This window comes from Pezoporus occidentalis, unplaced genomic scaffold (assembly GCF_034315485.1).
Source record: "Pezoporus occidentalis ecotype Australia unplaced genomic scaffold, CSIRO_AGI_Poc_V1 ctg392, whole genome shotgun sequence".
Classification (NCBI taxonomy): Eukaryota; Metazoa; Chordata; class Aves; order Psittaciformes; family Psittacidae; genus Pezoporus; species Pezoporus occidentalis.
The window spans coordinates 53,890-78,529 of NW_026915716.1; the positions used below are offsets into that span (position 1 = coordinate 53,890).

The 24,640-nt window shown below is 52.1% G+C and overlaps 1 protein-coding gene across 16 annotated transcripts in view; it reads left to right on the forward strand.

Moving 5' to 3' along the window:
- R3HDM2 (R3H domain containing 2) overlaps positions 1–24,640 on the forward strand; it is a 39,448-nt gene that overhangs the window by 6,600 nt on the left and 8,208 nt on the right. For 8 of the 16 annotated variants that reach the window (XM_062632634.1, XM_062632632.1, XM_062632628.1 and 5 more), the window contains 11 exons: positions 13,460–13,658; positions 13,738–13,779; positions 14,392–14,478; positions 15,239–15,365; positions 16,267–16,345; positions 17,190–17,249; positions 17,639–17,779; positions 18,153–18,261; positions 19,429–19,524; positions 20,967–20,998; positions 23,467–23,699. In XM_062632634.1, the coding sequence (XP_062488618.1) occupies positions 13,491–13,658; positions 13,738–13,779; positions 14,392–14,478; positions 15,239–15,365; positions 16,267–16,345; positions 17,190–17,249; positions 17,639–17,779; positions 18,153–18,261; positions 19,429–19,524; positions 20,967–20,998; positions 23,467–23,699 (1,174 nt within the window). In that variant the 5' untranslated portion in view covers positions 13,460–13,490. Of the gene's footprint in view, positions 1–5,586; positions 5,711–13,459; positions 13,659–13,737; positions 13,780–14,391; positions 14,479–14,657; positions 14,820–15,238; positions 15,366–16,266; positions 16,346–17,189; positions 17,250–17,638; positions 17,780–18,152; positions 18,262–19,428; positions 19,525–20,966; positions 20,999–23,466; positions 23,700–24,640 lie in introns of those variants that run through there. The other 8 variants (XM_062632630.1, XM_062632637.1, XM_062632641.1 and 5 more) reach the window with 4 other exon arrangements.

Consider the following 24,640-nt stretch of genomic DNA (forward strand, 5'->3'; position numbering starts at 1 on the left):
AAAGCCTCGATGCTGAGCTCTGTACCAACATCAGTAGGTGAGTACATGGGCTGTTAAGTCAGCTGTAGAGCTAGGGAGCCTTCTTCACCATCACTGCCCCATCCCTGGCAGTGTTCAAGGCCAGGTTGGAAGGGGTTTGGAGCAACCTGCTCTATGGAAGGTGTCTGTGCCCAGGGCAGGGGTTGGAGCTGAACGGTCTTTAAGGTGCTTTCCAACCCAAACCATTCTATGCTTCTATGAAATTAAGGTAGCTGGCTTTACAAGAGAACAGCTGAGTGAAGAAAAAAGGCTCTGACTTTGCCGTTAGAAACAGGGGCCCCTCATTTCACCATCACCCCCAGCAGAAACCATTGGACAAAACATCATCTCCATCTCCCTTGTTTGAGCTTCCCATGAGCAGGACGCACAGGGAGCACCTGCCCCTGCCCCTGGCCACCAGGAGCCGGTGCCTGTGGTGCTGCCGCATGTGCTGCCGGCCTGGTTTTGGGTCTGTGCCTTGCTGCAGGGCTCTGATCCAGAGAGGGCAGCCCTGGTTTCTGTTGCCATGTTCATCAGAATAACAAGAATAACAGTTCTTGTGGATTCCCAATGTAAAGGGCGAGCGAATAAACAGCTGCTGGCATCACTACACAGAGCTGGGAGGCTGCAGCATCCATGGGCTGCCCCGTGTGTTGCCACACATGCTTTAGTTCATGCCATCTCCCTCTGCTTTCTCTCCTTCCCCTCCGTTCCTCTGGCACCGGCACATGTTCTATTTTTAAACCGTGCTGTGCTCTATATTGCGGCATTTCTCTTCCTGAATTATTTAGCAGTGTTTGGAGCTGAATGGAGTATGCTGTGTCTTCTCCCACTGCTCATTACTGCCCACGTGTCTGTCTTGAGCCATTGACAGATTTGGTTCATGTCAAATCGCGCTGGCCGTGCCTTAGAGAAGGGCCGGGGGGGGACCGTGGGGCTTGGTTGCAGCCTGGGCTGATGCAGGGCTGTTCAGACCTTGGGGTGTTTAATGCTCTTCTTGCTGGGACAGACGGGGAGGGGATGGTTGCCATGATAATGCATCCTCAGCTGAGGCAGGCTTGAATGGAAGGTCCCTTTTTAAAAGAGGAAAGATGAATTCTTCTTTTCAGCCTCGGAAGAAGGCTCCATGCGTGTGTGTTGTGTGTGTGTGTGTGCAAAGGAGAGGACAGCATCCGGCTGTGCCTGTGGGTGAGGTTGACTCAAAGCTCCTTGTGTGGTGCTTGGTTTTTACATCCAGGCCTTCATCCATCAGGGCTGGCAGCACAGCCTTTCCAAGGAGCATGTGGGCAAGATGTTTCAGCCCTGGGCTTTTCCAGCCACTCACTAAACTTAATTCCCCTTCCTTCCTTGAGTGCCTCCCAGCATCTCTCTTTTCTCCTGCTGTCACTTTCTTGTCTGCTCTTCCATTTGTGTGCCCCATGGAAAAGGATGAGGAAGACCAGAACATCCTTCCTTCAGCCCTAGCTGCAGGGATTCTGCTGGTCTCCTGCTTTCACCATTCCTATGGGTACACCACTCTAGGTTGGGATGTTGATGGAGCAACAGCTCCATGTTAGAGTAGCTCCTAGCAGTTCCCATCCTTCCTGCCTCTTGACTCGAGACACAAGCCTTCTGCTGCATACACAGTGCTACAAAACCAAGCCTGGAGGACTTACAGAACATCTTTGACTTACCATGTGTGGTGGTGGTGTTATGGTGGCTGCTTAAGCTCATTCCCTGTCCAAGCTGATCCCTTAGAAGCTTGGGGTATACCTGGCAGTTCCCTGAAGATGAGTCACATCTCCCCTGCAGTCTGCCTGCTCAACGTCCTTGGAGGAGTGTGCTGTCTGGAGAGCGTGTCTCTACCTCTCACTTGAGTAATGAATGAGGGATTGCAGCCTGCTGCTGGATGCAATGAGCAAGGTCAGGTCCGACCCAAAGAACAGTCCGTGATGCAGTTCTCCATCTGATTGAGTTCTCTCCCTCGTCCCCGTGGTGCTGCAGTAGCTGAGGCTGGCAGAAGCGAGGTGTGCCTCCAACCCGGGGTCTGTCCCAGGCTCTTTTGCCCCTTTTCAAAGGGGAGAGGGATTTTTCTGGTCTGGGTGGGGAGATGGATGCATTTAGGTCTCTTGGTAGTGCTCTTCTCCCTTTCCAAGTGTCTGACGCAGGTTATCCATCACAGGAGGGAGCCCCGTCCTTGGCTGTTGGTGCAGTTTGCACCCGTGCCATGCCACCACTTCGGTGTCCCCCTTCTGATGGGATTATATCCACTACCAAATGGATGTGTCTCCTTTCAGCAGAAGCTGGGCCAGGCAAAGCAGAGCCAAGGCTCGTTGTGTGCCAGGGAGGGAGGGGATGTGTCTTGCTGCTTCTCCCTTTGTTTGCCCTGCTCACAGGCAGTTCCCTGGCGAGCTGGGAGCGCAGACAATACCTGGAGCTGCCGCATCCCTTTTGTGCCCTGCTTTCCCTGACCTAGTTTTCACATGCACCTACGTGGGCTCTTGGGTGTGAAAGGCAGGAGCCCTCTCTGTAGGCTTGGTCCAGCCTGCTGGTGGGGCTGACTCACTCTTCCTTCACCTCCTCCTTCTCCTCCCACCTAAGCTTGACTCTCTTCCCCATCTAAGGAGAAAGATGCCGCTTAGGAAATCCTCTCACACGCTTCAGGAAGGTGAAGTGCTGAGGACTCGAAGCAGTGGCCTTTGAATGAGCTGGACAAGCTCACAGGAAGCTGCATCTGTGCTGTGTAGGGCAGGTGTTTGTGTCCTCGGGCTGGACAGCTTTCCTACTCGGAATGCCATCTGCCGGGCGTCGAGGTGGGGTTTCTAGGCTTAGGTGATGGAGCTGCTTTTCCTTCTGCTTTCATGTGGCTCTTAGGAACTGACAGTGGGGTTTCCACAGAGGGTCCTCACCTGGTTGTATGCTCTTGCTTAGCATGCCTCTGCCAGCTGGGCATCTCTGGAAACAGGTACAAAGGGAAGAACAGCAGCCAAAGTTCCCTCCCTTTACAGCACTAATCTTGTCACTGCAGGGCTCCAGAGCAGAGGGTGCCAGCAACTGCTCTTAACGACCCCGACTGGAAATGCAACAGACCACAGATGTTCCTTAGCAAAATAAAGAGATTTTAAGGCTCTATCCGTGTGGAGCAAAGATCCCCAGCATGGGCATGGGATGCTGGAGCGTGCTCTTGCGCCTGAACGCATCAGTCCATTCCTATTGCTTGTTCATTTGCTGGAGCTTCTTTAGGGCTCAGAACTCCAGGTCTAAAACTCCAGGGGCCCAGGAACAAAGAAACCCCAAGCAGGTGAGTTAAAAAGAGGGGGAAACCCTGATGCCAGGTTGATAAGCTCACCTCTGAGTCCTGCAGCTCGGCTGGGTTCAAGCTGCCCCAGGGAGTCACTCTGAGCACGTGTTTTCTGCAGGGGGACGTGAACATCCAGGCTGGCTTCTCTCTGAGCAGCCCATGGAGGTCGTGGTTCACTTTCCTTGGCCAGAATTGGGAGGAGAAACCTTGAAATGGCCAGTACCAGGAGGCATAAAAGGAGCTTGAATCCTTTGCATCTGTTTTCTGTCTGCCTTCCAATGGAGAAATCTCATATAACATCCATGAAGCCTTTGCATCCAGCCCACGTGGGTGTCAGTTAATTGTGGCCCTCCACTGGTAGAGCAGTGCAAGTGACATTTGTCTTATTGCCCCTTCTGTCTTGCCCCTCTGTTGTTCCCTTCTCTCTGGTTGTGTAGCCATAGGACCCTCTCTTCAAATGTGCGTATTGCTGTGGGCAGAAGCAAGGAGCTGTTTGTGGAGCCGGGATTCCAGCACATCCAGCAGGAAGAGGAGGGACATTCACCTGCTTTCTGCATGGGCTTGGTTCAGAAGGCTCTGAAGCGGGTTAAGACAGAAGCTCATGCATACATTTAAACTGAAGTCCTTTGCAAAGCAAGGCTGCTTTGCAAACTGGAACCTCAGTTTGCGACAGAGCTGGGATGTATCGGGTTGCTGTTGTCTGTCTCCTTGCTTTTCAAAAGCTTTATTGAACTGTTGCTTTGGCTGGGAATCATACAGAAGAAGCTGCATTAACTCCACAGAAGTGGTAAAGGCAAGTCCTGAAGAGCCTTTACCAGCACAGCACCATGCGATGTGCCAGGGATGCTGGCAGTTAATGCTGTGCATCTCAGCTGTCCCACTCGAGCCTCTTCACCTCTTTGAGCCCAAGGCCGAGCCTGCCTTCTCATCGTCATTTCCTTTCTGTGCAAAGCTTTTGGCTTTACACAGGAGCCCTGCTACCTCTTGCTCTGCTGCTGGAGCTCAGCCTGATCAAGGAGCCTCCTCAAGAGCTCTGATTGAGCTGCTCTTGTTTGAAGTCGGTGCTGGCCCCCAGGCAGATGCTCTTCAGCTCTGGCTGTGTCTTGCTTAGGATGGGCTCCTGCCCAGTGGGAGCCATTGGTGCAGAAGAATCAGAGGATCAACCAGGTTGGAAAAGACCTTTAAGCTCATCAAGTCCAACCATTCCCCAGCACTGCCAAGGCCACCACTAACCCATGGCACTGAGGGCCTCATCTACACCATTTGTGAACGTTTCCAGGGATGGTGACTGCAGCCCTGCCCTGGGCAGCCTGTTCCAGGGCCTGAGCACCCTCTGGGGAAGGAATTGCTCCTAATCTCCAGTCTAAACCTCCTCTGGCACAGCTTGAGGCCGTTTCCTCTTGTCCCATCCCTTATTCCTTGGGAGGAGAGACCCCCACCTCACTACAACCTCCTTTCAGGCAGTTGTAGAGAGCAATAAGGTGCCCCCTGAGCCTCCTCTTCTCCAGGCTAAACCCCCCCAGTGCCCTCAGCCTGCTCTTGACCAGTGTTTAGAGCCATAGTCAGAAGATTCCTGTAATCCAACAGGAGCATCTGTGCCTGGCGAGGGACAGGATGTGCTTGAGATCCATTGTGGAGCCTGCCTCTGCCTTAGGTGCTCACGAGTAAGCTTTAATATACGGAGAGGAGACTTGGTGGCAGCCTGTGAGCCTGGTCACCACGTCTGGGATGGGAAACCTCTTCCTGGGGGAGAAATGAAGGGGGCTGAGAGGTTTCAGACCTCTCCAGGGCCATTTGCATTTCTTGTTTCTTAAGCAATCCCTACGGAAAAAACACCCAGCTGCCTTGCAATGAAGCCATTCACAAACTGCCCCCGTGGCAGCACGCTGGCAGCGGTGATGGGAGTGAAGCAAGGCTGCCCGTGACCTACCTCGGCACGCGTCGGGTGTTCTGCAGAGCAGGTCCCCGCACTTGAGTCCTTCAGGAGGATGCCGATGGTGCCTGGGGCTCCTCTTCTTTGCTCCTGCACTTCCATCCGCGTTGCCCCTGTGCCTGGCAGGGCAGGGCTGCTACATCTTTAAAGCCTCCTCGGGGCTGTGCAGGGCTGTGCGGAGGCAGCTCCATTGAAGTATTTGAATGAGAGCAGGAAGGGGGGTGTGTGCATGTGGCTATTGGCAGAGCTCTCTTTGACATCCCTCTCAACAGCTGGGCTCTGCTTTGCTTCAGAGCTGCTTGTCAGAGCAATTAGCTTGCTGTAGCAGCAGCGACGATCGCGAGCGGTTCGGACGGGGCTGGGAGCTCTTCGGAGGAGCGCTGGTATCCTGGCTAAGTTCCCTTTGAGCTGGTCGTGGCAATGAGGGCTCCACTGGCATCAGGGCACAGATGACCTGCTGAGAGTGCAAAGCCACCGCGGTGAGTTTATTTTTAGACTAAGTCTTCGGTTATTTTGGGCTTGAGGGGAGATTGACTGGAGACTTCTCCTTCCCCTCTTCCCCGTACCCAGCCTGTGTGAAATACAGCAGAGCTATAAATGCAAGTGTTCCAGGGCTGGGGAGCCGACATCCTTCATCTCGGGTGAGTAAGTGACAGGATTGCTGCTGCTTTGCTGGGGTTCGTTTAAAATGGTGCTGTGCTAACGTGCATATGTGGCTCTGCGAGAGTGGAGAGCGTGTGATGGGCTCTCGCCTTCCTCCTTTTGTGATGCAGGGGATGCACCGGCGGCGGGGGAATCCCCAGCAAGCTCACTGCACTCTCCCATGTCATGAAGGAGTTCCCCGTGACGGTCTCATGGGTTCTCCTTGTGTCGTAGCTCGGCATTTATGCAGCTTCCTCCTGGGTACTTTCTCTTATGCCAAGACAAAACGCTTCCTGCTCTTCTGCTGGGTTATACAGGAGAGGATTTACTTGCTCGAAGCTGGCTCGCTGGTGAGAAACGTTGGCTAGTTCAGTGGCTGTGTGCCACAGGACGCTTTCAGGTTAGCTTATGCAGTTTGGTGTTCTGTAGGACTAAATTCGTGTTCACCTGTGTTTGTTAACCCTTTGTTTTAATCAGTTTAAGCCTATTGCTGAACTGGGTTTAGTCGAGCCGGGAGTTGAGGTTGCCTTCATCGCCTTTTCACACAGGTTCATCACCTGGTCTTGCCTAAAAAACCTTAGGGTACTGGAGATGATGTTCCCTTCATTTGAGATTTAGGAGCTGCTTTTCTCGGGCTTGATGTTACCTCCTGCAGGATATTTGTTCAGGTGTGTTGGACCCATTTCCTTTCCCTTCATGTCTTTAAAATGTCACAGTTTGCAGATCCTCAAGCCTCAGATGATGCTTCCAGTTTAAAGAAGCATTGTGGCTTGAGGATCTGCAAGCAGCAGGAGCAGCCACTGCAGTGAATGGGGAAGGCTGTGGGGACAGTGGCAAGGGGAACACCTTACCCCTTACTTGCTCTTCATACTCCTTCTTCTCTGTCAAGTCCAACTTTTGCAGCTGGGAGCCAAAAGATTAAGTTGATGTTTTACTTTTCCCCCTTAAATCATCATCATCATTCCCTGCTCTGTGTAATGATCAGCTCCGATTCTGGATCCCACCTGGAAAACAGCCTCAGTGTCTTCTATTTGCAGTGTACCCCTTTGCCCTGTAGTGTGTCAAGTGGCTCAGCATCAGCATGGTGGGAAGCAGGAGCATCAGCCTTGAAAACAGGGGATATAGATAGCAGCCCTGCTTTTTGAATGAGGGAAGCCCATCATTCCAGGTTGGAAGGACCTCAAGGATCATCTGGTCCAACCTTCCTAGGCAAAGCATGACCTAGACTGGATATCCCGGCACCCTGTTCAGCCAGATCTTGATAGTGTCCAGCCCTGGGGAGATGATTCCAGTGGCTGATTGTTCTCATTGGGAAAGATTTTCCTTATCTCCAGGCAGAATCTCCCCCTCTTGTGCCCAGCTCCCCTCTTCCATGTGACTCCTTGTCAAAAGCCTCTGTCTTCTTGGTAGCCACCTTTTAAATCCTGGACTATGGTGACAAGGTCTCCCTTGGGACTTCTTTTCTCCTGGCTGAACAAACCCAGCTCCCTCAGCCTTTCCTCACACGGCTGCCCATTATCATTGTGGCCTTTCTGCAGCCTGTCCACATCTCTTTCCATATAGCAGGGATGAACACAGCATTCCAGGTATGGCCCAGCAGGCACTGAGTGGGACAATGACATCCTTATCCCTATTGGTGATGCCTATGTTGATGTTCCTCAGCATCCTGTTGGCTTTTGTGCTGCAGCTGCACACTGGTCGCTCCTATTGAGCTTGTGTCCATCACAAGAAGAGCTCCTTCTAATGCCAGGCATTCTGCTGGAGCCTGGTTACCACCTCCATCTCTTGCAGGACTTTCCTACCTGATCGGGGATTTCACTGCGGATGGGCTCAGGCAGAAGGAATTCTGCTTGGGGGCTCTCTGGAAAAGTTAGGATGCGTCAGGGTTTTCCTGTGGGCCGTGGAAGGGTTAACAGAAATTCCTGCTCAGTGCTCTCCTATTGCATCCTGACACAGTGAAAAGGAGGTGGATCATTCCTTGCTAGCTTTTCAGGAAACCCCTGTGGTGGACAGCCCTCCTTCGTTGTTGCTGGGAGACTGCTTTGACGTCACGGGAGCAGTTCCCTGCTCTTCAGCTGAAGACAGGAATAGCTCGTGATGGGGAAAGGAAAAGCAGGGGAACTGGAGAAGGGAACTCTCTGATGGGGAGGTGCTCCCCTTGGATTTGTCTTTACTGCCCAGGAGCTGCCCACAAGTGCTGTGCTGGGACTGGACACGAGCCCTTCCTCCTGGCGAGCCGTTTGTGTCTATGGCTTCTGCCATTCTGTCATGTGTTCTGGTTTGTGGTTTGGTTTTAATTCCCAGCCAGGAGGAGAGGGTTCACTGCAGCTCCCAAAATAAAAGGGAAAGAGAACAGCATCGCTGTTTCATTTGTCTGGTTTTAACATCAAATAGGTAATACTCCTTTGACTTGGGCTGAAGGTGGCTTCTATGGCTGTGAACCTCAAGTAAAAGGAAGTTTGAAGCCTGAGGCTGTTTAAACTCACTTTCTTTGGTATCATTTGACCTCCTCCTCCTGGAAACCCTCCCGTGGTGGTCGTGCAGTAGGTTCCTTTCTCCCAGTGCTGTCCTTTCTGTCCAGCCTTTCTAGGAGTCACATAAAGCTGCGGGCATTGAATAAGCGGAGCAGAAACTCTGCATCTCTTTCTTCATGCCTTTAGAATAGGTGTGAGCAAAGTTTACTCATCCGGTTCCAAGTACTTCAGAGATTCTTTGGTACCCAGAAGTGCTGTAGAGCAGCAGAGAGTACCCTGGGTTGCTGATTCGAGTCTGGTGCTTCCGACTGGAGAGCTGGAAACGCAAGTAAACTGCCTGGCAAAGAGGTGGTGTGGAGCAGTGAGGCTCCACTGTGGATGCTGAGCGCTGCAAACAGAATTCCAGCTCCTTTTCCTCCAGTCTCCTTCTCTTGTTGGGTCACTTGCACATGAAAGCTGTTCCAGTGCATGGGTCCATAACGGGCAATAACGGATGCATTATTTTAAGCTGATTCCTAACTGTTTGTCGTGGTTGCTCGCTTGCATTTTCATGTGCTCCCTCCCTCCATGCACCATTTTCTCCTCTCGATGTGTATATAAAAGGAAGCATGCCTCAAAAGTGGAGCAGGAAGCCAAATCGGGATGGGGAGGAGGCTTGCAGTGGGATCTGGGAATCTTTACAGCCTCTGGCTTTGGTGCTGAACTGCATTATCTTCCCCAGGAGATCTCCAGCATGCCTGAGTCCAATGATTGCCTTCTTTCTGTGTCATCAACTCATTCGCAGCAGCACTGAGGTGGGAGCTCTGCTCTTGCATAGCGTATAGGCTGCTCCAGGAGTCAAAAGCAAGGACCCAACTATGCAGGCAGCCAAGCTGGATTCTCTGAGCACATCGGGCAACTCCGCATTGAAGCTTCCTGCATATGGTGACTCCTCCTGCCACTGCTATCCCCAGTCAGCAGTTTCCTGGTAGAGGGGGGGAAACACCCCCACACACACTTTTCCTTTGTCATGTTGCTGTTCTCCTTTGGTTGTGAGCCCCTGGTAGAGCTGACTCAGTGATGGCAGCTGACTGCATGGTGCTATGGACGTTGCCACCTCTGTATTCCTGGCAGAGGAACAGGATCTGTGTCGCTTCACTGACAGGCCATTTCTCCCCTTGCGTTGGTCCTTGTGGTAAGGATGCTTCCGAGCTGGGATACCCTCCTAACTGGTACAGGGAATCCTTCCTTGGTTCAATATCTGCTCTCACTCTGAAGGCTCAGGGCTTGGTTACAAGTGGAAGATACCTCCTTTGCTCCTGATACTCGGCTGCTGCTGTGAAAGGCAGCAGTTTAAGTTGCAGAAAAAGAGCAAAGTGGCCTTTGGGGCAGGAAGCAAAGACCTGTCTTGAGAGAGAACATCTGGAGGGGCAAGAAGTCACTCGTTCTGCTTTGAATGGTGTGATAATTCAGATGCACCCGTACTGGTGAACAGCCTTTTAGAGGTACTTAGAATGAAGAAGCACTCCAGGATTACACCTCTCTCCAGGCTCCGCTTCCTCTGTTCCTATTTAACTGGTGTTATCTTTTCCCTCCGTGGAGTTGTTTGGGTGGGATGTGCTGGAGGCCTCCTGATATGCTCCAGAATTGAACTTGAGGGGGCTTTGCATCTCACTTGCATTTCCTGTCTCCTTGTTCCTGTAAGGTTATTTCCACCTGGAGTCGAACCTTTCCATCTGCATCATCATTTCACCTCTGATGTAATGTGGGGGTGGAGATTAAGATATAAGGCAGTGACTAAGCACTGGGAGCCTATGCACTGTGCAGTCAGATACAAGTGGCCTCCTGGGCTTTGGGTTGGATTTGATTGGTTTTTCCTGTTTGTTTTGGGTTGTGTTGTTTTTTTTTTCTAGGTTTTGCAGGAACTGAATGGGAGTGAGGAATTAAATCCCTCTCTTCAACTGGTAATAAAACAGTGGAAAGAGCTCAAGACAGGTTGATTCATTGGCTGAGACAGTTGCAGCTTATGAGCGTGCCTGGATATGGTGGTGGGGCTTTCTCACTGCTCCAAGTGCTAGTTCTAGGTCAGACTGTTGCCCCTGATAGGGTGCTGTGTTCCCCAGCAGGAGAACCCCTGCTCTGGAGCTAGGCTGAGAGAGCTGGGCTTGCTCAGCCTCGAGAAGAGAAAGCTCCAGGGAGACCTTAGAGCAGCTCCAGTGCCTGAAGGGGCTACAAGAAACCTGGAGAGGGGCTTTGGACAAGGGGCTATAGGGATAGGACAAGGGAATGGCTTGAACCTGCCAGAGGGGAGATGGAGCTGAGCTCTGAGGCAGAAGCTCTTCCTTGTGAGGGTGCTGAGGCGCTGGCACAGGGTGCCCAGAGGAGCTGTGGCTGCCCCATCCCTGGCAGCGTTCAAGGCCAGGTTGGACACAGGGGCTCGGAGCAGCCTGCTCCAGTGGAAGGGGTCCCTGCCTATGGGCAGCTTTAAGGTCCCTTCCAGCACAAACCAGTCTGTGATTTGATGAAGCAGTGTACTCAAAAGGCTCTTTACCTGTCTGCTTTCAAGCCGAGGCTTCGGACCTGCTGTGGGATGCCTGTCTGTGCAGGCAGCTTCCACGCTGCAGAGCAGACTGGACCCCGAACCGAGGGAGGTGTTTCAGGGTCAGTGGTGGCCCTCGGTGGTTGTATTAGCACAGCCTCCTGTTACATCTGGCCTTTAATACAGCAACCCCCCTACCAGCTGCCGTGCCCTGGCAGGAGAGGGGAGGACAAAAGCCTCTGTGCAGGCAGGGAGCCCTGTGCTGCCTGGCACAGGAGAGCCGAGGAGCCTTTAATGCCTTGAATTTGCAGCCGCCTCCACTTCTTCCTGTGAAAACCTTTTCCTACAGCAGACGCTGTGCTCAGGAAGGGGAATGGGGAGGTGGGGGTACTCTAAAATCACCCCCATCATCATCCGGTTGCTCCTAGCGACAGAGCCTTGTTGCCATGGAGCTGCGATTCTCATTGGCTGCCTCCGGAGCCAATGAGCAAATTGTTGGTGCGAGCGTCACTTTGTGATAGATGATGCTGATACTGAAGCCTTACACAGAGGGGTGAAGTGAAGCACTGAAGGCCACAGCTTGTTGGGGTTGAATTATCAGTAGCACCAGCAAACCTCCCTTGGGCTGGGCCAGCTCATCCTGCCTACATCTGCTCCCAGTGCTCAGAACTGACATGCTTGTCCACCCGAGCAACGTGGTGGGGACTGTCCTGCCCCCCCCCCCCCAGTGAATCACCAGCCTCTGGATGTTTGTTTCTGAGCCCTCAGAGCACTTTAACTCTGCTTTAGCCTGCGGTTGGATGTGCTTTGTTTCTAAGTATGCTTTCCTTCCGTGTTATAAGCAGCCTGAAGAAAGCTGCTGTTGTTATGGCTGTGTCAGGATTTCTTCTTGGCAGTGAGGCTCTGCAGCCTTCTCTGTAGTGAAAACTCTATCCCATTAACATTGATGACCTGAGCTGAGTCTGAAAATTGCACCCTCAGCAAGTTTGGTGGTAAGCTGGAGCTGTGTAGTGCAGCTGATACACTGGAGGGAAGGGATGCCATGCACAGAGACCGGGACAGCCTGAAGAGACGGGCCCCTGCAAACCTCATGGAGTTCTACAAGGCCAAGTGAAAGGTCCAGCCCCTGGGGCGGAGCAATCCCAAGTACAAATACAGGCTGGTCGGAGGATGGATGGAGAGCAGCCCTGAGGAGAAGGACTCGGGGATGTTGAAGAGAAGCTCCCCATGACCCAGCTTCAGTGTGCACCTGAGCCCAGAGCCCTGCCATGTGCTGGGCTGCATCCCCACAGCGTAAGCAGCAGCTCAGGGAGGGGATTCTCCCCCTGTCCTGTGCTCTGGGGAGACCTCAGAGCAGCTCCAGTGCCTAAAGGGACAACAAGAAACCTGGAGAGTGTCCCACCGCCCTCCCAGGAAAGAGCTTGTGCCTAAGAGCTCATCTCAGTCTCCCCTCTGGCAGGTTAAAGCCATTCCCCTTGGCCTGTCCCTACATCCCTTGTCCAAAGCCCCTCTCCAGGTTTCCTGCAGCCCCTTTAGGCACTGGGAGCTGCTCTAAGGTCTCTCCTTAAGAATCCTTCTCATCTCCAGGCTGAACCAGCCCGGCTCTAGGAGCATCTCAATGACTTCCTCTGGACTCACTCCACCAGCTCCACAGCCTTGTGGCGTTGCCCCAGAGCTGAACACATCCTCTCTGTCATGTCCCTGACAGGGCTCAGCTCAGTCCCACCCACCCCTCTGGGTCCTCTGAACTTGCACTGTCTCTGCAAGCCGCTGTCTGTCGCAGCAGCTCTTGTCTGCCACCCCCTTGCTGCATCCCACGTCTGGCCTGGGGGAGCAGGGCTGATTCATTCATACCAAAAGGAAACCTCCTCTCGAAAGCATCGCTGTTGAGAAGCACTAGCAATGTGCATACCTTCATTGAATTAGATGTGCAGGGAAACATCCTGCAGGGCTGCTGCTGGGGCTAGAAGCTGTATTGTGAGGGGGCAGCCGACAAATGTCAGTTCAGTGGCTCTGAGTTGTCTTTTCTGGAAGAGGAGAGGGAAAGCTGATGATCTTCCCCTTGTGATGCTAAAGTTCCATTGTAGTGTGATGAGAGAAGATCCCTTTACCATGCTCCGAGGTGCTTGGCTTGGGGCTAAAAACTTGTTATGGGGGGCTGGTGAGTAAATCAAGCAAGTGCTCCCTTTTCTGACCTAGTTGCTGTCAGAGGCATCGGAGCAGAGTACAGCTGCCCCCATGCAGCACCCTCACTCTAAACCATTGAGCTACATCACTTCTTCCTTTCCTGGAAAGGAAAATCATTTTCATATCAAAGAAGTTATTGGGCTCAATGCCTGCACTGGGGATCTCTGTGTATCTTAGAGACTCTGTTCTGCTCAGGTCTTGGTGAGAGTTGTGGAGCTCCTGCAAGGTCCCCTTGAGCCACTTAGCCAAGGGGTTGTGCTGTCGTTGGGGTGCTTGGTTTGGGGTCTTTGTATGCAACATGAGTTAAAAGGAAGTTACAACCTGTATGGACAAGAGTCTGTGTTACAGCTAAAAACTCTCTCCAGCACCTGATTCCCTTCTCCCCTTTTGGCCATCTCTTTTGGCAGGTGCCCGTTGCTGCGTCGTAGGGCTCCGAAGATGTCCAACAGCAACACAGCCCAGGAGTCTCTGGAAATAATGAAGGAGTCGGAGAAAAAGGTGGTTGAGGAATCTGTGAACAAAACCAAATACATATCCAGGTCACCGAGCAAGGAGGAGGTGGAGAAGGATGGCGGGGAGGAGGTCAGCGTGCGCCAGGAGTCTCAGGTAAGTGCAGGTGAGGGGGTGGTCCCTTGGGGGCATCCCCCACATTCAGCTTCCTGCCTTCTCTTTCCTTTTTCCATAGAGACGAACTTCAAGCCATGGCCATGCCAGGAAAAGAGCCAAGGTATGACCTCTTCTCATGTCCCATTCTTTGTTGTGGCTACCCTGCACTGAGTCATGATCCCAGGCTGGTACTCTCAAGCCTTTCCTGTCTGCAGGTGCAAGAAGGCAGCCTGTGAGGGCTCAGGATGGTCACTTGCCATGCACTGGAGCAGGAGTGCTCCTTTTTAGCACATGAAGGAACTGTTTGCTCCTATTTACTGCCACTCGTTTCCCTTCCCCAGAGCCCAACACACCAGAAGTGAAATTCAGAGGTGTCACTGGAGGGACAGGGCATGTTACACTCTCCAGTTAAAAGACAGAGTTAGGTACAACTGCCGTGCATAAGGCAGAACACATCTGTGCACCTCAAGCCTTTCTCCTTATTGTTGTTCCTCCCTGGGATCTCATGGGACTGGTTGATACAGAATCATAGAATGGTTTGGGTTGGAAAGGACCTTAAGATCATCCAGTTCCAACCCCCTGCCATGGGCAAGGACACCTCACACTGGACCACGCTGCCTAAGGCTGTGTCCAACCTGGCTGTGTGAGTGGCTTGGTAGTGCAGCATCATGACCTTAAGTGGGTGCATTTTGGCTGTGGTGTCTTAACTGTCCTCTTTCTTTTCCTTTTCCAGTCTAATTCAAAGCTTAAACTGGTCAGGAGTTTGGCTGTATGTGAAGAATCGTCCAGCCCCTTTGTAGATGGGCTGCTGGAGTCGCAGGTAGGCCTAGAATAAGACAAGCTGTGGAGCAGGGAAGCCTGGAAAATCCTTGCCTTACTGAAAGTGATGTCCTGTCCTCTGAGAGCCAGGAATTTTCCCAAGAGACTGCTTTTGAAGGAATGGGTTATGTCTGGGGGTACTCCTCATACGTGCAAAGAATCATCAGCATCAACCCCCTGGGCACCCACAGCTACTCACACTGTGCAAGCTTATGCCCCCAGAGTGGAATGGTACTTGGCCTTCACAAAAGCCCTGGGCTTTTGGCCGTGGGAAGGAAGATTTGATCCAAGCCCTTTCCCTGATGCTCAGGCTGAAAGCAGCCAGCTCACAGAGCAAAAGAGGTGATCCCCATCTGTGGTCACTGTGGGCAGTGCCAGAGAAGCTGGAGCTTGGAGGTGGGCAGCAGTCAGGGAGGTGCTTTAGAAGAGTCTTCCTGAAATAGTGCAGGACTCACCTTAGTGAGTCAAGGATGTAACAGCATCTTATCAGCTTCAAACAGGGAAGTGTGTGATTTAGATTCTGAGGTGATCCAGGCAAGTAACAACAGTGACAAATGCTCTTGAGAGTCCCCTCAGTGCCTGCCAAAGGCTTCTCATTGGAAGGAGGGTGGGGAGAGAGACTGCTTTGGCTGCTCTTAGAATGGGGCTGCTTGTGAAATGGCTCACATCCACGACCTGAATCCCCTGCCTTTCAGTGCTGGCTGTCCCAGCTCCAGGGGACGTTCAAGTGACTCAGACCAGCGTGGGGTTTTCTGTTGCAGGATGTCATTCAGTTGCATGTTAGCTGCCCTTCTGACAAGGAAGAGGAAAAGTCCACGAAAGATGGGGCTGAGAAGGAAGAAAAAGACAAGAATAAAGAAAAGGCACCGAGGAAAATGCTGTCTCGAGGTGAGGTGCTCGATGGTGACTGTAGCATTGCTGGGACATCCTTTCTGGAGCAGAGCCTGCAGAGCGAGGGGAAGCATTTCCTTAGATTGGCATGTGCCCTAGCAGACTTGCAGGCTTCCTGCAGCATTCCCAGCGATCTGGTGGCTTTTTAACAGCGCAGATGCAGACCCAAGAACACCCACCATAAGGACTTTTTGCTTGCAGTCTCAAGCTGTGAGGCTGCAAGGTCAGCTCAGTTTGTGCTGCACAATCCTGCGTGTGTGTGATCTTGGGGCCTAGAAATGGCTAAAAGATATGCATTTAATCTGGTGAGCAAATTGCAGCTGAAGTCCTTGTACAGACAGCAGCTCTGCACTGGGGCAGGTTCAGTTTTGCTTGCTGGTTTTGCTGGGCTTGCTTTTAGATGACAAAGGGTTGTGGGGAGAGGGAAAGAACAGGGTTCTTCCACACCCAGTATCAAAGGTGCAGCAATTGCTTGTGCAGAACATGCTATAATAGCATGGAATATCCTGAGTGTGCTCCAAGTGGTTGGGTTTAGGGACAAGGTTTCCTTCCATGAGCTGATCTCATCTCCCTCTCTCTGGCATCCTCCTCCCATGTGCCTTGTACCAATGCTCCTGCAGCCCATGGCAGAAAGGGGACATGATTGTACAGATGGAGACACTTGACCTAGAGGTTGTGTTCAGAGCCTGTGCTAGAAACTGGGCTCGAGCCCAGGTGATACAGGTCCCAGCCTGCAGAAGGTGGGCTTTTCTTCCTCTCTTCCTGTCCTGGGTACTCAGTGCTGAGGATGAGGCTCAGTTCCCTGTGAGGACGGGAAGACCTGCACCTCTTCCCTTCGCTCTGTTCTGTGGCAGTGTTTTGTTAACTTGTTCTGCTGTTGCTGTTGTGTTGTTTTCAGATTCCAGCCAGGAATATACAGACTCCACTGGGATAGATTTGCATGAGTTTTTAGTAAATACACTGAAAAAAAACCCACGGTAGGTGCCTTCTCACTAAAACCACTTGCTAATGGAGTGAAGGGAGGGAGTACCTGGTGACCAGTGAGTCATAGAATGGTTTGGGTTGGAAAGGACCTTAAGATCATCCAGTTCCAACCCCCCTGCCATGGCCAGGGATGCCTCACACTAGGCCATGTCACCCAAGACTCTGTCCAACCTGGCCTTGAACACTTTGATTGACTCTCAAAGCCATGGAGTTTGTGTGCATGTGTGGATACGTCTGTGTCTTGGAAGGAGGGGGCATTACAGCAGCTGTGGAAAGTACCTGCAAGTGTGTTTTACCTTGCAGAGGGTGTTACTGGAGCTGGGGCAGTGTAAAAACACAAAGGACAACTGTGATTTGATATACCGCAGTCAAGCAAAACATGTAATTGTGTATGATGGAGAGATAGTGTTTGTTTGAATGCAAGCAGGAAGGAAGCTTGGTTACTTGAAAACCTTTTCTATAACTGATTGTCAAATCCCAGCCTCAAAAGAAACCACTGCTGTGGCAGTAATAAATAGAATCAAGCCAAATGCTGGCATAGGAATAGCGAAGCTGGAGTCTCCACCAGTGGAGCTTCCAGCAGAGCAGAGAGTCAATATTACCCAAAGCCACCACAGAGTAAACCAACTTTAAACTGCCAGATATCTGGCAATTCATTTACTATATATGAATAAATGTGGAGTTTCTTAGTTCACTCCTATGGAGGGTGTGTGAAGCCTGGTTGACAGGGTTCCTTGCTCCAGGTATTTGTGAGTTTATCCCAGGGAAGGGCTATCACACAGAGAAAGCAGAATTTCACTCTTTAAAGGTGGCCTTTTCCTTTTGTTTTCTTGACAGGGATAGAATGATGCTACTAAAGTTAGAACAGGAGATTCTGGAATTTATTAGTGATAACAAGTAAGTGATCATCGTGTTTGTGTCATGCAAAAGAGTCTGGAGTGTCTTTTGGGCACACTGGGAAGAGTTTCTTTTGTACATCCTCACAGAGTCATAGAAAGGTTTGGGTTGGAAGGGACCTTAAAGCTCATCCAGTTCCAGCCCCCTGTCATGGGCAGAGATACCTTCCACTAGGCTGCTCCAGTCCCTGTCCAACCTGGCCTTGATCCTCCACCTCCATTTGTCCATACACAAGGACTTGACTCGTGACTAACTGCTTGGGATATGTGCCCTGGTCTGATGTGGGATCAGGTTAAGGCATCTCCAGCCTTGATCTCTCTTTCAGTGTTGGATGATCATTGCCTGTTTCAAAGCCTTCTGAATTCTAATGCTTTCTCCCCTCTTCTCAGCAATCAGTTTAAGAAGTTCCCTCAGATGACCTCGTACCATCGGATGCTGCTGCACCGGGTAGCTGCCTACTTTGGCATGGACCATAACGTGGACCAAACTGGGAAGGCAGTCATCATCAACAAGACCAGTAACACACGAATGTAAGGGGGAAGGAGAGGGGGGAGAACAACCGGGCTGGAATCCCCTTCCCTGCGTGGGGCTACCTGAGCCCCAGCTGCAAAGCCCTGGTCCGGAGCAGGATGGATCCCACACCATGTGTTTTGCCTCCAGAAGAAGGGCAGGTCCCCTCTCTAGAAGAGGAGAATCCTTCACTTCCAGTCCTATTTGCAAGCCCTTCCTAGCTCTCTAGCTCTCAGAGAAGAGGCCGGAGCTCTTGTTGCCCTCACAAAGGAGAGGTTTAACACAACAAACACCTTTGCACACCTCCTTAATCCTTGCAAAGCAGTGGGTTTAGGGAGACAGTTCCGTGCCTTGCATTTCCCCTTCTAACAAGGGCTGGTTCTTCCTTTGCAGCCCTGAGCAGAGGTTCTCTGAGCACATCAAAGATGAGAAGAATGCAGAGTTCCCGCAGAGGTTCATCCTGAAACGAGATGATACCAGCATGGACCGAGATGATAATCAGGTAAGGGGTGGTAATGCAGTGTCTCCATACCTTGTGGAAGTCAAACGTGACTTCTCTAAGCTGAGAACTCTCAATTTCTCTTGGGTTTCCTGCAGTAACCTTCTTTAATAGAAGCTTCCACCCCACCCAAGCAGCCGCATCTAGCTATATCCTGAAAACCTGACAAAATACAGTGGAAATGCATGAAGAATTTGTGTGGATTCTATGGGGGGTACTTCCCTGTACCCTGAATATCATCTGGTGGCTGGGCCAGGCTTTAAGGTGAAGCCTTTTGCTAAGGTTCCCTTGGAAATGCCCCAGAGCTGTGTTGCCAAGCATCTCTCCCACCCCTTCCTGGGGCTTGCAGCGAGTCCAGCTGCGAAGTCAACAGGACTCAGAGTGCTGCTGGAAGGAAACCATCGGCAAAACGCAACACTTTTTGCCAGTCATCCAAGCTCAAAACCCTCCTGAATCTCTGGCTGCCCTCGGGCTGTCTCAGGTGGCACCAGAGCCGTAATGCAGAGCTAGCTTGTTCATCTGTGGCTGCGTTCCCAGCCTGTGTCAGACAGACTCTTGAACGTCAAAACTGGGGCAGGAGAGGCAAGAGACAGGAGACCTCTTCACCAGGGATCTCAGGCTCTTTGCTCTTGTAGCTCCTATCTTTACATCACCCCAGAATACCACTATCCCTTGCCTTTGGGTCATGTTGCTGAACTTAAGTCGTCAGGCTGGGGAGCTGGTCATTGCAATCAGCATCAGTTTCTGGTTTCCCCGTGGTGGCACTCTGCAGGTGATGCAGCTACCCATGAAGCACAGAATTCATGCCTGAGCAGGAGTCTGCTGTGTTGGCATAAGCTCCAAAGAGCGGCCTTTAGCTTTTGACCCCCTGGGAACAGTCTTCCAGAAGCACGTGGTGATATTCCTGATCTGTCCTTTCTGAATCAGGCAGAGTAGTTGGGCTTGATCCAGGAGGTGGAGTGCACTAAGTCCTCCAGGATGTTCATCCCTAGACATAGGTGTTCGGAAGGTAGGTTCAAAGGCAGAGGCTGTGTCACTGCATCCAGGCATCCTGCACGCACTCCGTAATCCACGTCCACTTACACTGCTGCATGAAAATGCCAGCAGCTGACTGAGCCCCCTGCTCCCATTGGCAACTGCTGACCCGCTGAGATGTGTTTGTCCCTTCAGATCAGACTCCCCTTGCAGGATGGGAGAAGGAGCAAATCTATAGAAGAGCGAGAGGAAGAGTATCAGCGGGTCAGGGAGCGGATATTTGCACGAGAGGTAAGCTTGGATGACTCACTTGCCAGGTACCCTCCTGGAACGTTGTGGCAGAAGGTGGCCTTGACTGTACTGAGAGGTCAGATCTTGTCAGTGCCTTTTCCACCCATTTCCAAGTGGTCTTCCTAGGGTTGGATTCCAACTCCTACCAAAGATGTCTAAGACCTTTGAGATAGAGGAGCTACACCTCCACTCCTCAGTCTGCTCCTTCCCTAAATTGCCTACTACACGTGTGGGGACTGACAGAGGGGGCAGGTTTGCTCCTTGCTGCCCAGCAAGATGATAAGCTTTTGCAGTGGCATTTCTGGCATGACTAGCAAATCAATGGATGAATCTGAAAGGAGCTGCAACTTCCACCTCCTGACCAAGCAGTGCTGGCCTTGGAGTATCAGGCAGGGCTCTGTGCCTTTACAGGATGAATTGGGCAGTACGTTTGTTGTCTTTCTTATGGAGTGTCCAGCTTGGTTGTTGCTTCCTTGAAATCTCTGCTCCCTCCATGGAACTCCTCTAAGTTGGAGCTGTGTGCCTTGCTCACATCTGGCTCAGAGAGGCTGCTGTGCTCTGCTCTGTTGAGTATTGTCTGCCAGCTGGAGGCAGCTCTCCATGCTGTGCCAAGTGATGGAATCAGGGCCGATTCCAAGTGCCCATCTGCCGTGGATCACGTTCAAAGTCCAGCTCCTTGCCTGCTGCTTTTGAGCACCTTGGGGAAGACGCCTTTCATTCATCCTAATGGGAATTGCCATGTGCCTGCCCAAGGAGGATGTTAAGGCAGCCGCTGCGCTGAGCTGCGTCGAGTCACCAGGCTTCAGCCAGTGACTCTGCAGCCGGTTGTGATCAGGGTCTTGTCTTCCATGCACAGGCCCAAAGCCATCCAGACAGGTTAGCAAGCAGCCCTGCCTGTAGTCCTGGACTGGAGCACGTGCTGCCCCGGGTTAGCACACCATGGGGTGGGCATGGACTTACCCTTGCTCTGTGTTCATGGGCTGAGCCAGCGCTTTGCATCTGACTTCCAGAGACAGGGGCGACTCTCGCAGGGTGGCCTGAGCTGGCTTTGAGCCCTCTGCCTTTTTGACGTGGCTCTGATAACTGCATTTAGCACGTAAGGACCCTTGTATGTCTGGCCTTGGTTGTTCCATTGACAAAGCTACCGTCAAAGCTGCCTTAAAGCAATGAAGGAGGGAGTTGAGGACTCAGATTTGCAAACTCTTGACACATCTCAGGGTCACAGGTACCAGGAAAGGTTCCTAACGGGCCTGGATGGAGAGCCAAGTGGGCCTGGTGTGCAGCAAAACTCCTGAGTAACTGGTGCACAACACAAACTGTGTTCAAGTCCTGTACTGTTAGTGCTTTGCTCCTCTTTGCTTTGAAATTGCTTGGTTGCTTCCAAAGTTACTAAGTCTTTCCTTTCTTTCCTTCCCATCTCCATGTATTTCCCGTGCTTCCAGGCTGGCCAGAACGGATATCTCACCGACAGCAGGTCAGTACTGTTCAGCAGACACTATCTGTAGCTCTGCCTTTCTCTGCAGAGGACTGCATGACTCTAGAATGATGTTGTTTTTTCTGATGTTAACTGACAGAACCTCCAAAGAAGCCTTTTCTCGTAGTTCTCACAAACGGAGGCAGATTTTTAGGTATCCCTCTGTGACTTAGGCTGTGCCTTGTCCTGCTGAGGAAGTTTGCCCCATGCATGGCTCCTTGTGATGTTTCTGACCTTGTATTTTTTGCAACATCCATTTCTTGAGTTCTGTTTCTTGCTGAGCCAGCGATGAAAATGGAGGGGGGGAGAAGGTGGGAATGGCAGGGAAGAGTGGGGAAGCCAGAGGGTTTCAGCAGTTTTAAACCATTCTGCCTCTTCTCTCCCAAGAAACCCGCTGCCCTTACAGGGATCAGCATCCAGATAGGTGGGGTTGTTCCTAATCCCTGATGATAAAGGCTGGATTACTTAGTGGTGGCAATGAAGTGTCTCAGGCTTTCATTTCAAGCAGAGTAGCTGCAGAGGGCACTGGGAGCATGTTTGAGCAGCATTTTCTTATGGAGTAGTTTTCCTGTGGATGAAAAGGTTGGAAGGATGGAGTTAGTGACAAGTCACCTTGCTGCAGGAGGCTGCTGAAAGGAGGAGGATAAAGAATAGCATGAAAATCAAAGCCTTCGTGCCTGCTGCCCTCTCATTTCATAGACAAAGCTCCAGAGGGGAAGCATCTCTGTGTATGACAGGAGGCAACCCCAAGCACAGCCACAGGCTGGGGGAGACGGGATGGAGCAGCCCTACAGAGAAGGACTTGGGGGTGTTGGGTGAAGAGAAGCTCCCCAGGACCCAGCTTCAGCACGCACTTGGGCCCAGAACCCCTGCATGTGCTGGGCTGCACCCCCAGAGCGTGAGCAGCAGCTCAGGGAGGGGATCCTGCCCCTCTGCTGAGCTCTGCGGAGGCCTTAGAGCAGCTCCAGTGCCTAAAGGGGCAACAAGAAGCCTGGAGAGGGGCTTTTGGGCCGTGGCAGGGGTTGGACCTGGATGAGCTTTAAGGTCCCTTTCAACCCAAGTCATTCTGTGATCTAAGTGAGTGTAGGAACAGCTTTGCTCCTCTCAGTCTGTTGCATGGCTCGGGCTCTTTTGAGGGATGCTGTTGTGGAAAATCAAATGTCCTCAGCACAGTTCCAGGGACTGTGTCCTGGAGTACCACACGTGGCAGTGGTGTTCATGGAATCACCGAACAGTGATGGTGGCTGATGGGATTGCAGCTTTAGGAGCCAGGGCTGCTCTAGGAGCTTTTCTGACTTGTCCCTAAAGAGCTTGGTTAACCTGCTGGCTTGCTTTTGTGGTTTCAGAGCAGAGAGAGGGAGGATGTGTGGCCTTTGGACCATTTTGAGCTCTGGACAGACACAGACAAGCTCTTCAGGAGCAGGAGGTGATGTCAATGTGAACTCCAGAGACTTTCCACCTTCAAAACCCAGCATTCAGAGTCGTACATCTTGGGCCAGGCATACGGAGCAATACATCCTCCACTTGCTGAAGCCCAGATGTGGTTGCAGAGAGCTCTCTGCTGGTGGACACACTTGGAAACAGGCTGTAGTAAAGCAGAGGGAGAGAAAGGCATGGCTGAAGCTGCTGGGGCAGTGCTTTTAGAAGGCAAGAGTGTGACAGCATGCCTGGAGTAGCAGGAGTAGGAAAAGCAGGAGTCTGCATAGTCCAGTTCCTTTACCTCTTTAGGGTTAGAACCATTGTTCAGGTTTCCCAAGGGATGTGTTTGCTTTGGCTCTCCCATGCTCCCAGCATCCTAGGACATCACTTCAGAAGTTTCTTCCAAGCCTTTCTTTTCCCCTCCACTGCTGTGTGGAGCTGCTGCCGGGCTCAGCCTGCAGCCCTGTGGGAGTATCTCCTCCGGTGCTGCCTTCTCCGTTCCTCCTTGGCAAAGACCTGGGAACCCATGCCTGTGCTTGTGAGCCTTAGCTGGAAGCTGGGCTCACTGCTTAGGATGGGGTGCTGGTTCTTTCTAAAGCCCTGTAAAGTAGCCGGATCTGGGGCTAAGGGAGGGTGATCAAGTGGGAGCACGGCTCTGGGTGTAGCAACATCCCAGCACATAGGTGTTCCAGCTGAGCAGGAAGGCTCACCAGGGCTGGTGTGGAAAGTGGACTCCATCAGCCTTGTCTCAAGGCCTCTGTTAAAAGCTCCCTGTTGTGAGACAAGGAGGGCTTTAGCAAGGGCTCATGCTCTGACCCCGCTGGCTTCTCTTCCAGGTGGGGATCTGGCTAGGGAAAAGGGCCAAGAGCCAGCTCTCGACGCCCACCAAGGACCAGCAGCAGGGCCTGGCTCTTCCTAGTGCATCCCCGAGGAAGCTATGCCCCGGGGCATGTGTTTGCTGTCAGATCCCCACGCAAAGTGCCCTGCTGCCGGTCCTGCCGCTGCCCCTTGCCGTGGGACGTGGGGTCTCATTCCTTCCATCTCCTCAGGGCCAACCGGGACAGTTTGAGCCGGGCCTCGGGCAGCCGCCAGAGCAGCACCGAAAGCGAGATAAAGTCTCTGGAACCTCGGCCGTGGAGCAGCACAGACTCCGATGGCTCCGTCCGCAGCCTGCGACCACCCGTTACCAAAGCCAGCAGCTTCAGTGGCATCTCCATCCTGACACGGGGGGACAGCATCGGGAGCAGCAAAGGCAGCACTGCCAGCAGGACGTCCCGGGCAGGTACTGGACTGGTCACGGTCTTTGGGCTGAGGAACTGGGGCTCGTGATGCTTTGGGTGTGGGACGTGGTTGGCATCATCTGAATGCATCCAGTACCTGGACAGGGATATACCAGTTGCATCGTCTGCTTTTTTCATTACCCCCTGTTAGATCTTCCTTCCCTTTAGCACAGCTCCCCAAGACAAAGGACATTGGTTAGTCCCATACCCTGGAGCTGTTGTTTTCTCTCCCCTGCTGTGCTAGAGGTTCTGCTCTCCAGAATCCCTCACAGGCCTAAGGAGCCTTTAGTTAGGGTGAACCATCTGGCCCTTTTCCTTGCTTTCCAACAAAGGAGGGCTAGATTAGTCTGGCTCATCAGGCACACAGTCTATCTCATCAAACAACTGCATTCAGTGGTATCTGCCTACAACGTTCACTCCATATGATTCACTATACTCCTGAGAGTGTAGTGGCAGGGGGCTGGAACTGGATGAGCTCTAAGGTCCCTTCCAACACAAACCAGTCTGGGATCCGATGGTTTTAATGGTGCAGTGCTAAATGAGGAGCCACGCTGGTTACCTTCTCTGTGCAATGTCAGTGAGCAGCATCCAGGAATTTTCACTTGGGAGCAAGAGGGAAAAAGCAAGCACCACCTTTGATATCCTCATTTATTCTGTGGGGGAGAAAGTGCTGAGGACTGTGGGGCTCTTTTCCCATCTCAGCATTTAGCCCTTGGGCAACTGTCAGAAGCTGTTTCCCTCTTTGCACCATGCGGCTGCTGATACAGACATCCTTAGCAGAATGCCTGAAGATGAGCTGTTGCAATGCAGTAGATCAGAGGCAGAATTCATTAAATAGCAGCTACTGGGCATCAAGCAATAGTTTCACAGCCCTTTTATTTCTGGAAGTGAGACTGAAATAGTGAGGAGAGCATTTCCCAGCTGGATGCCCTGCAGCATCTAT